This window comes from Lontra canadensis, unplaced genomic scaffold, assembly GCF_010015895.1.
Source record: "Lontra canadensis isolate GAN:19392208 unplaced genomic scaffold, GSC_riverotter_1.0 scaffold24, whole genome shotgun sequence".
Taxonomy (NCBI): domain Eukaryota; kingdom Metazoa; phylum Chordata; class Mammalia; order Carnivora; family Mustelidae; genus Lontra; species Lontra canadensis.
Window position 1 is genome coordinate 18,044,438 of NW_022631018.1, and position 13,287 is coordinate 18,057,724.

General features: G+C 39.2%; 1 protein-coding gene across 1 annotated transcript in view; it reads left to right on the plus strand.

Annotated features, from left to right (window-relative positions):
- The window catches only part of MAEL (maelstrom spermatogenic transposon silencer), a 37,585-nt gene extending 25,352 nt beyond the window's left edge, over positions 1-12,233 (plus strand). The window contains exons 9-12 of the mRNA XM_032862957.1: positions 8,304-8,366; positions 9,181-9,313; positions 10,967-11,042; positions 11,769-12,233. Coding sequence (XP_032718848.1) covers positions 8,304-8,366; positions 9,181-9,313; positions 10,967-11,042; positions 11,769-11,956 — 460 coding nt within the window. The 3' untranslated portion in view covers positions 11,957-12,233. The remainder of the gene's footprint in view (positions 1-8,303; positions 8,367-9,180; positions 9,314-10,966; positions 11,043-11,768) is intronic.
- The last annotated feature ends 1,054 nt before the right edge of the window (positions 12,234-13,287 follow it).

Sequence of the window (13,287 nt, forward strand, 5' to 3'; positions counted from 1 at the left end):
CTTTTAATAAGTTTGCTCATTTAATTCTTTTGGCCTTTTAAGTTATTTGATCTTTTTGCCTGGAGACCTTAAGAATGTTTTTTCATCTTTAAAGTCTAATGGTTTTATTAGGGTATTTTTCTGAGTATATTATTGCAGGCTGTTTTCTCAACTGTTTGGTGAGCCCTTTCAGTATGCAGAATCAGGTCTTATTTCTGGAAATTTGTCTTTGATGGTAGTTTAATATTAGTTCTGTTTTATTTAATTTCTCTTCTGAAGGGAGTCCAGCATGTGTATGTTAATTTAGTTCTTTTCTGATATAATTTTTATTTCCAGAGTTTTATCAACTCTTATTTCTTTTTATTGCTGATTTTAGTTTTGGAATTTCTCATTCAAGGCATGTTTTCATTTCTTAAAATTCTTGTTTGAGGATATTTAATTCAACACACAGTTTTCCCTTTATGGTTTTTTGGCAGGTGAAGGGAAGAAGGTAAGGGGAGGAGTTACCAGTTAGAGTGTTTTGAGGCTTATTTTCAGTTTTCTTCCTGTGGTAGCTTCCTGTAGATGAAGGTATGTTGTTCCTTTGTATGTCTTGGACAGGGCTGGTGATCTGGGGAGGGGTGAGATTCATAGTTTAAGTGCTCCCTCTTCTGTCAGTGTAGCAAACTGGTTTCTTTGAATACTTCAGGGTGGCAGGGGTGTGACTGTGGGGCTTCCCATTTTTCTTTGTTTTCTTTTGCCCTGAAAAATCCTGAATTTTTCCCCTTTCCTTTTCCTTTTTACCCCTCCAAAGAGTTTCTAAATGACTCTTCTCCCTCCCTCCCTTCCACATGGCCTCCTAGAGATTTACAGGCAATTTTAAGTCTCTTTGCTCTGAACTATCAAGATTTTGAATAGATCTTCTCATTTTGGAATGATTATAATTTAATCTTAGACTCTGCATTTCCCTTCCATCTCCCCTCCCCCACAGTATTTTGTGGACTCCACTCCCCCTAAAAGCCATATAAAGTCTCAGGTGTGAAGTTAAGAAGTTACTCCTTCAGAAATCAGGAGGTTTTTTCCCCTTGTTTATCTTTGGTGGGAATGTAAATTGGTGCAGCCTCTGTGGAGAACAGTTTGAAGTTCCTCAAAAAATTAAAAATAGAAATACCGTATGATCCAGTAATTCCATTACTGGGTATTTAGCCAAGGAAAATGAAAACACCTAATTGGAAAAGAGATATATATATACACCCCTGTGTTTATTGCATTATTTACAATAGTCAAGATACGGAAATAACCCAAACGTCCATACATAGATGAATGGATAAAAAAGATGTCGTATGTGTGTGTTGTGAACACACACACAGACACACACTAGAACATTGCTTGACCATAAAAAAGATTGAGATATTGCCGATTGCAAAACATGGATGGATCTACAGGGTGTTATGCTCAGTGAACGAGGTCAGAGAAAGACAAACCCGATAGCATTCCACTCAACACGGGAAATCTAAAAAACAGAACAGAAGCGGAAACAGGCTCATAAATACAGAGAACAAAGTGATGGTTGCCGGAGAGGAGGGCGGGGAAGTGGGCAAAATGGGTGAAGAGGAGCAGGAGGTGCAGGTTTCTGGTTAGGGGATGACTAAGTTTTGGGGATGGTAAGTATAAGGGAGCCTGGACGACTAAGTTGATTAAGCGTCTGCCTTTGGCTCAGGTCGTGACCTCAGGGTCCTGGGATCGAGCCCCATGTCGGGCTCCCTGCTCAGTGGGGAATCTGCTGCTGCTTTTCTCCCAGCTTGTGTATGCATGTGTTTCCCTCACCTCCCTGGGTGTCAAATAAATAAATAAAATCCTGAAAAAGAAAAAAATTATATAGCCTAGGGAATATAGTCAATAGTATGTTAATAGTGTTGTCTGATGACAGATGGTAGTTGCTCTTGTCAACATAGTGTAATGTATAGATTTGTGGAATCACTATGTTGTACACCGGAAACTAACAACATTGTGTGTCAACTATGCTTCAATTAAAAAAATGAAAAACAATTTTAGGGGATGGATAAAATGTATGATTATTAGGAGAAAAAAGAGACTGAGTCAGTATTCTACAACGAAAGTGAATTGTATGAATTAAAATGAAACCTACATAATGTTGTATGTATTTATATGCCGGTCTATTAAAATACTTCTTCTGCCACTGACAAACACCTTTTCTGTGGGTTTTGATTCTTTCTTGATCTTATCAGATAATGTCAGCAGAAAGTGTTCAGAGACAAATCAATACTTTCTCAAATAATCTTCAAATGGTTTATTGACTAAACTGAGTTATAGTTTTTTATCAAGAACAACCAAATTTGTACATGTTCAGGTAATGCAACTAATTCTAGACTAACCAATAGCAATTGTAAAATACCTTCAATTGTAAGATGCATTCCAATTTAAGTTAAGATGCGAAAAAAAGTTTTAAAATTGAAGAAATATTGTTGAGCTCAGTTGAGTAAGTACAGGCTGTGACAAGAGTAGCTTTGGTGTAAGCCATTAAGGGCTGTGTCTTGGGTTTTGTTCATGATGAAACAATTACATAGCACTGTAAAGCACCTTGGTAGTAAATTGTTTCGAATAGGATAGATTTGCCTTTTTCTGAGCTTCCTAGTGTAAGATTCCAATATATAGCGTTTCAGAAGAGAGATTGGTTTAGTAGCCAACAGGAACTGTTGGAATCGGTTAATATAAGCAAACGGGTCTCATTTCAAACACTTGTCTTAAACTTCTGCTTTTACATTAAAGTTTGTAATAATTTTTTGTCTGTAGCTTTAGGAGAAATAGGTGAAAAGGATAGGTATTGGTGAAATTGAGAATAGTTAGACAAAGTGAGAATCAGAATCTTAAACAGGCTATTGATGACTATCCTGGTATTTTGAAAGCTAGAATATTTACAGATTTTATAGATTTGCCATCTCCTTGTTGCTTCTTGTCATAATTGTGTATGACCTATGGATGAAATAAGGCAGCTTTTTTTTTTAAGATTTTTATTTTTTTTTTATTTGACAGATAGAGATCACAAGTAGGCAGAGAGGCAGGCAGAGAGAGAGGGAAGCAGGCTCCCTGCTGAGCAGAGAGCCCGATGCGGGGCTCTATCCCAGTACCCTGGGATCATGACCTGAGCCGAAGGCAGAGGCTTTAACCCACTGAGCCACCCAGGTGTCCCAAGGCAGCTTTTAATCTGCCAGTATTTATTGAGCATCTCCTCTGTCCCAGGCACAGTGCCTTCATGAAGCTAAATTTTTTTTTTTAAGATTTTATTTATTTGAGAGAGAGAGAGTGCACCAAGAGGGGGTAAGATCAGAGGGAAAAGTAGACTCCCCACGGAGCAGGGAGCCTGATGCGGGACTAGATCCTGGGACTCCATGACTCCTGGGTCATGACCTGAGTTGAAGAAAGTCCTTTAACCAGGTGAGCCACCCAGGTGCCCTGAAGCTAATTACATTTTAATGGTAAAGAAAACTTGGAGTAAATGACAAAATGGTGATTTTAGCTTGTGATTAGTGCTAAGAAGGAAATCAACAGGATATTGCTCCTCCTTTAGCAGAGAAGAGTGTGTGGAAAGACTACTTTCTAGAGTAGTCAAGAAAACCTTTTTTTTTGAGAATGTAAAATTAAAACTGAGATCTGAAGCAAGAGCGTGATGCGGCCATGGGAAAATGGAATAGCATCCTGGGTAGAGAGGTGTAAAAGCCTGGAGGTGAAAGCTTGGTGTTCACTGGAAATTAAGTCATTGTGACTGGAAGGGAGTGAGCAGAGGGGAGACAACACAAGGTGAGGTTGGAGAAATAAGCAAGGACCATAAATACCATGAGCCTTCTTAGTTGCAGGAAGGAATTATTTTCCCCATCCCACCCCCTCTTCCCCTTTGGCAACTATCAGTTCTCTGTATTTAGGGGGTACAGGAAGGAATTTTATCAAGCAGGCAATTAACAGAATTTGATTAAGTTTCTAAAAGATCTCCTGAGTTTTTAATGGCTATATTGAGAAAGGGCAAAAAAGGAAGTACAGTCTATAACTATTAGACTCTCTCTCTAGTCTAGGCAAGAAATGGCTTGCAGGGGAGTGACAGTAGAAATGGAGAGAAGTAAGTAGATTTCATCTGGGTAAAAACCAGTGGACCTTGCTGGTGGACTGCATATAGGAGGGGAGATTGAAAAGAAATAAAGACCATGCTTAGGTTAGTAGACAGGGAGGAAAGAGAGGAGCAAGTTTAGAATGTTTTTTGAGGCCCTTGTGAGGTAAGATCTAGAAATAACAAGCAGGCAGCTGGTGGTCCTGGCCTAGAGCTCAGTGGAGAGGTTTGGATAATGCCAGCATTCATTTCACAAGGTGCCAGGCACTGTTCTCAGCACTGAAAATACAATGAAGAGAGACCAGGCTTCTCCTTTAATGGATCTTACATCATATCGACGAGGTCACTTGGCAGAGGGCGAAAAGAGACCCAGCACAGAGTCCTGTAAGCTCTGACATTTTATTTTATTTTATTTTATTTTTTTAAAGATTTTATTTATTTATCCGACAGAGATCACAAGTAGATGGAGAGGCAGGCAGAGAGAGAGAGAGGGAAGCAGGCTCCCCGCCGAGCAGAGAGCCCGATGTGGGACTCGATCCCAGGACCCTGAGATCATGACCCGAGCTGAAGGCAGCGGCTCAACCCACTGAGCCACCCAGGCGCCCAAAGCTCTGACATTTTAAAACTGGGCAGAGACTGACTTGTGGCGGTCTCAGCCCCTCAGCCGGCAGTTACGGCATGTTACATATTGTCAGAGCCGCCATCAGTGCGGTTTGGGTTGAAGATATGAGGAAGAAAACTAGGATCATAGATGCAGTAATTTCACAGATCTCATTGGGGTACATGGTAGGGCAGGGATGTTTGTTTGCTTTTGTTCTCTGGATTGTCTCATTCTTTTGGTTTGTGAGTTGTGGTGTTTCTGTCTTGTATGCTTTCTTTAAATGTCTGATTGTCCTTGGTTATGTTCATGCTTAGAAGTTGGGCTACAAAGCTGACTTAAGTGCTCTGTATTCTGGGGATAATCAACTAGTTGGGCTTTACTATAGGGAAAGCAGATGAGGGAGCTGGATGGTAAGTGAGAATCCTGAATGCCACGATATTGAGGGTTTTGCCTTAAGGTACCAGCACCCATTCTCGCTCCCGGGTTCTCCTACAAACAGTTCACTTCTTTGTACAGCATCAGGGAATTGACCATTCTTTGTTCAGAAGTAGTTCAGTTTCCTGTCTTACCTCTGCTCTCTGGCCAGGGACATGCGCGTGGGTTCACAGCCTCTTTTGACTTCCGGTAGGCAGATCTCTTGTGTGGCTGGGTCTGTGAGGACTGAAGGCTGTGACTTCCTTTGTCTAGCCTCCTTGGTTACCATTCCTTCACTTACTTTCTGTATCCCACACATTTGTTAAACTCTCTTCCATGGAGGCCTCTTTCTCTTTTCCCTTTGTTGTGGACTGCTACTGTTTTTTTTCTTTGACTGTCATTTGGTGGAGTCTTGGGAGCAAGAGGAGATAAATTTATGCATCTTTAAATCAGAAGCACCAGAATTATAGTTTTAAAGGGTGCAACTTCATATTTTGATGTCCCTTTAGAATCGTTTTTTCTTAGCCCAATTTATTGAGTTTATTCTTAACCAGTATTGGGGCAGCTCTTGTACATAAGGCCTGAGACTAGGTTTTGTGGGAAATATGGGAAAGAGTGGCATGATTGTCCTAGCCCTCCGTGCCCCCTGTCTAGCAAGAGCAATAAAGATGCTGGAGTTTGTCTATGATAATTTCTGATAACTCTTAAAAGCATTTCAAAAGATGCTGATACATCAGGGAGAAATCACTTCAGTGTAAGGGCTGGAAATATATGAAATACTTTATGGGGTATATGGTTCTCCTGGAAAGATGAATAGAATTTCTATGAATGGAGATTTAGGTTGAAAGGAGGACCTTCTAAGAGAAGGAAATGGCCTGAACAGTGACTCAAAGGACTGAAAGAACAGAACCTTGAAGAGAAACTAGAGACTCCATTTAACTAGAGTATAGAGACTGTGTAGTTGCCAGGTGATAGTGGCTCTGAGCAAGGTAAAGGCTGGGCTATCCTTGAAGAGGAGGAGGAATCTTAACCCTGAAACAGGAGGAAAGGAGATCATTGAGACCTTTTCAGATAAGCAAAGAGGAGTGTCGAGGCCTTTAGACATGATTTGAGTGAATGAGATATAGTGTTAGACAGAATTACCCAAAAGACCTGACTCACTTGTGACCTTATGACTTTAGAGTAGAATTTCATAAAAGAAGTCCATCTAAGATGTGTCAAAGCTAGAACTAGATTTGAAGCTCCAAAGTGAATATTAATAGCTTAACAAAGTGTACAAAGCAGTTTTGATTTTTGACAAATTTTTAGAATGAATCTTCCTTTACTAGAAAATACACTCCTATTTTTAGGGGGATTGGTGGGATGATTTTCGGGAAGAGAATCAAGAAGAAATGTCAGAGAAAGACCAATATCATATGATTTCATCATATGTGGAATTTAAGAAGCAAATGATTGTAGGGGGGAAAAGAGAGAGGCAAACCAAGAAAAAGACTCTCAACTATAGAGAACAAACTGATGGTTACTAGGGGGAGGGGGATGGTGGTATGGGTGAACTAGGTGATGGGGATTGAGGTGTGCACTTGTGATGAGTGCAGGGTGATGTATGCAACTTTTTAATCACTAAATTGTACACCCAAAACTAATGTTACACTCTAAGTTAACTAACTGGAATTTAAATTAAAAATTAAGTAAAAACAGATGACAACAATGTCATTTTTAACAGTTTATCTGTAGGTTTGGAAGCATTTTTCCCTGGGATCAGATTTCCATAGCTTTGTTATTGGGTTTGTTTTTAATTCTGGAATACATTGTTGGGTTTTCAGTTGCGTTTATTTCAAATATGATCTGCAATGGAAATGTGTATATGAGGTACTAAACTTGGGGTTTAAGTTCTGGAAAAGGAGCCAAATTAACTGGAATTTTAACTATTACCTGATTCTGTGTGCGTATGTAAGAACGTAGGCTTCGTGTCAACCTGAGCTTCATTGTAGAGTTAGAGTTTTATGAATCCTATTTACTGCATCACTTTTTAGAAAAGCAGTGAGAGAAATTCTTAATCTTATATTTAGGTAGTCTTCCATTCGGTTAAATAATTTAAGTGTAGATAACTGATTTTTTACACTTAGTTTTAACAAGTATGTAATTTTAAATGATTCTTGCTAAGTTCTGGCAAGCTTTGAATTATGCGGGTACTATTCCTCTGAGTCTCAATACACTGTACTCGGTGAAAAGATATAGGTTTATACTGATTTTCATTGAAAAATATGCTATTTGTTTGTTCCTCTCAATTATTAACCTTCTGAGAGCCCGCCCCCCCCCCCCGCAAACATCAGCTTCTCAGTGGTCCCTCTCCTGGCTGCCTTATCTAAAATGTCACCTCTCGGGGCTCCTGGGTGGCTCAGTGGGTTAAGCCACTGCCTTTGGCTCAGGTCATGATCTCAGGGTCCTGGGATCGAGTCCCGCATCGGGTTCTCTGCTCAGCAGGGAGCCTGCTTCCCTCTCTCTCTCTCTCTCTGCCTGCCTCTCCATCTACTTGTGATCTCTCTCTGTCAAATAAATAAATAAAATCTTAAAAAAATAAAATAAAATAAAAATAAAATGTCACCTCTCCAACATTTCACATTTTTTTCCTCCTCAGGACTTGTCTTTATCTAATTTACTGTGTATTATACCTACATCTTTTTTGATCTGTCTTCCTTACTAGAAAGTAGGTTTTGTGTGGGCAAGAGTTTGTGTTTCACTCTTTTTCCTTCCCCTTCCTCCTTCCTCCTTCTTCTTCTTCCTCTTTTTTAAAACTAGGCTCCACATCCATGAGCCCATGTTTCATTCAATACTGCATCCCTGGTGCCAAGAACAGTACCTGGTAAATAGTGTGCACCAGTAAACAGTTGTCCCTCAACTTGACATTAACTGTAGTTGTTAATGTGTCTCTCTGTGTTAAGATGCTCATTTTATTTCAAGGTAGAATTTATCTGTTCCAATTATGTATGGTTTGCATAGCATCATGAATTTGCATCAGAGGAGATAACATTTAAAAAAAATCTTTTCTAAAAATCCATTTTTTGTTTGTTAAATGAAAAACCTTAATTTTTGAGTAACAGTGTCAATTTTTCTTAAATGATTTTAACTAGGGAAGTTAGAAATCTGGCATATAAAAATCTTTAAGCAGTGCTACTGCCATTGAGGATATTAAATCCTTTTTCCATACAGGTGCAAGTGGCATGAAGAAAATGATATTCTCTTCTGTGCTTTAGCTGTTTGCAAGAAAATTGCGTAAGTTGGAGAAAGGCATTTTGTGGAAATGCTCTCTTCTGCATTGAGTGCTCTGCCATTTTGCTTGCTGTTGCCTCTGCAAACAGGGTTAAATACTGTTGACCTCTATTTCTGTAATTCCCTTCTAAGACAGGGTTGGTTTCCTGTGGGTTTTTTTTGTTTGTTTGTTTTTTGTTTTTTCAGGGGGGTTTTTTGTTTGTTTGTTTTTTAACTTCATGTTACTTTTATTCTGTCCATGTCATACTTGCTTGGTATAGTTCCCACCTGAGTAATTTGGGTGAACCTTCAGAAGCACTTAGTGAAAATTTTCCTTGTAGGACATGAAATTCCCTAATATCATGAACAACATTTCCTTCTTAAAGTGCTCAAAAAATGTAGACACTTTTCTCTTTTTTGTAGTGAAAGTACCTGGAGCCTCAGATCTTTGGGTGCTTTGGTGGTCCCTTCACATGCTGGTTACAGTCGGTTCTGAGATAAACAAGTGCTTTAAAGTTGTAGCCTAATTTCTGTTTATGCCCTTTACCTGCCTTAAACATTTGAGAATTCTGGTAATCTTTACTTTTAATCCTATTCCCTTGTAATGAATCTGAAATTTTATGTGGTACTCAGAGTATTGCTTCCCAGTAATGGCCGGTTTATGGTATGTATGCTACCCAGCCCCAGGTCTTCTCCAAATCTCTCAATTTCTTTTTTCCCCAATTTAGAACTGTATATCTTACATGCTTTTTCTTTATATTAGAAATTGTTAAAATAGGAATCATTTTAGAATGAATTAGATCAGGTTCTGATAATGAGCTTTTATTTCCTTTTGAAGGTACTGCATCAGTAATTCTCTAGCCACTCTCTTTGGAATCCAGCTTACGGAGACTCATGTACCGCTTCAGGATTATCAGGCCAGCAACAGTGTGACACCCAAAATGGTTGTATTGGATGCAGGGCGTTACCAGGTAAAGAACTGACTTTTCAGAGCTACTGATCACTTTACCTGCGCTGCTCAGTGCGCTCCTGCTCAGCAGCAGCTAAAGATCGGGACTTCCGTTCTTTTTTCTAAAACATTTTTTAAGATCTTTTATGGAATGTCAAACATTTTTTTAAAAAGATTTTTTTTTTTTATTTGAGAGAAAGAGCACATGGAGGGGGCAGAGGGAGAGGGAGCAGCTACCCGGCTGAGCACAGAGTAAGACCAGGATGGGCCCGCCTCCATCCCAGGATTCTGAAATCTTAACCTGAGCTGAAATCAAGAGTCTGCCAGCTGCTTGGCTGCTCAACTGACGGAAGCCCAGGCACCCCTGGGATGTCACACGCTTCTTAATCCAGTGGGACCCAGTTGCATAAATCTTATTCCTTCCTGGTGTATTTTCTACTATATTTAATGACGTTTTAAGAAAGTTAACATTAGCAATTAGTCTTTATACAAATCATATCCAGAATTCATTCCAGAAATTAAAATCTGAATGTAGATAATATAAACATTTAAAATATTTACCTCTAAAATGTATGAGACCTGATTCAGGGTTTGATTAAAAGCTATCTAATTTCCCTAGCAGCTTCCGTGCTTGCAGTTTACTGGTAGACTTCTGTCCACTACAACAGCACAGCAGCTGAGAGTATAGACTCTGGAGTCAGAATTCCTGAATTGGATTTAAGGCCTGCTCCATAGGGGCTGTGTGACTTTATGCAAATTACTTGAACTTTCTGTGCTGATTCCTTATCTGTAAAACAAGAACAGTAATAAGGGCTAGCAGTTGTAGGATTAAATGCAACTGTATATGAAAATGCCAAGAACTCTGCCTTGGAACATAGTAGGTAATAAATAAACTTGTTATTTAAAAATGGTTCATAAAACAATGAAAAGGAAACCCCCAAAACTGAGACAATTGATAGTTGGTTGACAAACACTAACCCTGATTAACTCTAACTCTTCACTTGCTCTATTCCTATACTCCTGTAGCTAAATGAGGCTGAAAAGAAACTGTCTATACTGACTGGTCTTGTTAAATATTACTGCCAACTTCAAGTGAGCTGTTAGTGGAACACTGTCCATTGTCCATTTCTCCCAGTCTCCTAGCGTTGCTTCAATCTGTGTTTGACATACCTGATGCCCTTGCCTCCTCTTCTCTGAGGAAACAGAAGCAGTCAGAAGAGATATGCTACGTTTGCCAACCACTGCATCTACCACGTACTCTGCTTTGACTCCTGTTTTAATGCATGAATTGTCTGTGCTCCTTCTAAGACCTTCAGTTTATGTTATAGATCTTACTCTCTCACCTGCTCAAAGATACGGCTCCAACGATTTACTTCTCTTTCTTACATCATCAGGGTTTCTCTCCGTTCTGAATCCTTCTTATCAGGAAACATGCTACAGTCTCATCTTTAAAAATAATCCTCTCCTGATCCTGTAATTCCCCTCCAAACACTGCCTTCTGCTTCTCTGTACAGCAGTACTCTTCAAAAGTTGATTACACATTGGAAAAATGGGTGTTAATTGGTATTTTATAAAGCATACTTTGAAATTGAAGTAGATGATAAGAAAGATATAAGATATAAGATTGATAAGAAATAAAACTTTCTCCCCTTATATTTTTCTTTGTTACTCATAGAAGCTAAAGGTTGGGAGTCCAGGATTTTCTCATTTCAGCCCTTCTAATCAGGAACAAAGACCAAACACACCCACTGGTAAGCATCTTCTGTTTCCTAAGAATGAGCCTCAGCAAGTGTAGGGTACAGTATGGTACTTAAACAGATGCTCTAAATTAGTTTTAAGATACAGGATCTTGTTGAATTGAGAGCTTAACTTGGCATTTTTAGCACCTGAAACAATTTGGATATGTACATTTTTGTATCACTTTAACATAATTTAACTTGGCCTCCAGACTTTTGTTCAAGGCGTTTAAAATAAAGCATGTTATTCTTGTAGCAGTTATAATTTTGGTGTTTTTTTTTTTAAGATTTTATTTATTTGAGAGAGAGGATGAGAAGTGGGGAGGGTCCGAGGGAGAAGCAGCCTCCCCACTCAGCAGGGAGCCTGATGCAGGACTTGATCACAGGACTCCAGGATCATGGCCTGAGCTGAAGCCAGTCGCTCAACCAACTGAGCCACTCAGGCGTCCAGTAGCAGTTACAGTTTTATAATTTTGTGATGTCTTTGGGCAAACAGGAAAATTTAAAACCTAGGGACATGAACTTTCAAGTGGTGCCTGAAGAACTTCAACTAAGGTTTTTGCGGCTAAAACAAAAATATTCTTAGTTCAACCTATTGCCTTTACTCTGAGCATCTTTTCCTAAGAATCTCTGTCCTGTTCATGAAAGGTCTACAGTGGAATAAGAGTCAGTCAAGGGATCTCTATATAATAAAACCTTAAAATTGCCACATTTCTCTTCTTGTATTTCCAATGTCCTTAGGTGACTATCCATCTGGGGTGAGAATTTCTGGCCAAAACAGCAGTGTTCGGGGAAGAGGGATTACCCGCTTGCTAGAGAGCATCTCCAATTCCTCCAGCAATATCCACAGATTCACCAACTGTGAGACTGCACTCTCGCCTTACATGTCCCAAAAAGATGGATACAAATCTTTTTCTTCCTTATCTTAATGATGGTACTTTTTCAATTTCTGGAAAAATAACAGGCCCAACTTCCCTTCTGACTACAGTCATATTAAACAGATCACATCAGTGATAAGTGTCACCACTGTAAAAACTAATTTGTAAGGAATTTCTGTTTCATAGTAAAAATAATTGTGGCTGGAGAAGATCTTGGCATTTTTGCTTTATTTTTTTTCCTTCTTTTCCGAGGGGTGGTTCTACTTCCTGACTGTATGATGTGAACACCATTAAAGTTTTGAGTCCTTTAAGAACAAAACTGGCATTTCAGAGTTGTGCTTTTAGGAATATTTTGATAATCTTTCCCTCTACAATAAAGGTATTGAAAGGAAAGGGTTTTTAAATAAGGTGTTAATCTCTTTCTTCCCGTTATGAAATGTTGGAACCTTAATGAGTACCTACTTTATGGACATATATATCCTCTTGTGAAGTCCTTACAACCACTCTGAGGAAGGAGATTACCTCCATTTTACACACATACACACAAACACACACACACACAAGCTCAGAGATTCAGGTCATATTCAGGAGAAACTGTTAACTGACTCCGAAGACTTTCTTATATATGGCACTGTCTTATACTTCCTTTTCATCTATTTTTGGTAACAGATCTTTGAATAAGAAACAGCTCACACAATGTAAGTTTATATTACATTTTCTATTGGCAGATTTTTTAAAAAATCTTACATCCAAACTTTGAACACGTATCTTTCTTCAAAATGAGCATGACAGAAGGGCACCTGGGTGGCACAGTCGGTTGTGTTCCCACTCTTGATTTTTGGCTTAGGTCATGATCTCAGGGTTGTGAGATCAAGTCCTACCTTAGGTTCCCATGTTGGGTGGGGAGCCTGTTTAAGATTCTTTCTCTCTCTGCCCCTCCCTCCCACCCACCCCCTGCCTCTTTTCTTCCCTGGGGGGGGAAATTAGCATGACAATAATAGGGTTGGCTGAGGAAGTGAAGGAAAGGACTAAAATTATAATTTGATCCACAGATTTAGGTGCCTAAATCTTGTGCCATCTGAATTTAATCCTGTGTTCTAAAACTTGTTATTTTTAAAATTTTATAGGAAATGTTACACTTTGGAGGTACACATGTCAGATAAACCAAAGCAATAGGTCCCAGGAATTTACTTTAAAAGAATAGCTGTTCTTTCTCTTGAGAGCTAATCAACTTCCAAACCATATTAGTAAAATTCAAATTCCTTTCCCCCGCCAAAATTCTTCTGGCAGCAAATCTGAGGTATTAACTACCCTTCAAGGAGACTATGCGTGCGGGGGATACTCCTGGCAATCCTGGTTGAAAGTGGTTCCTGCGCCATCTT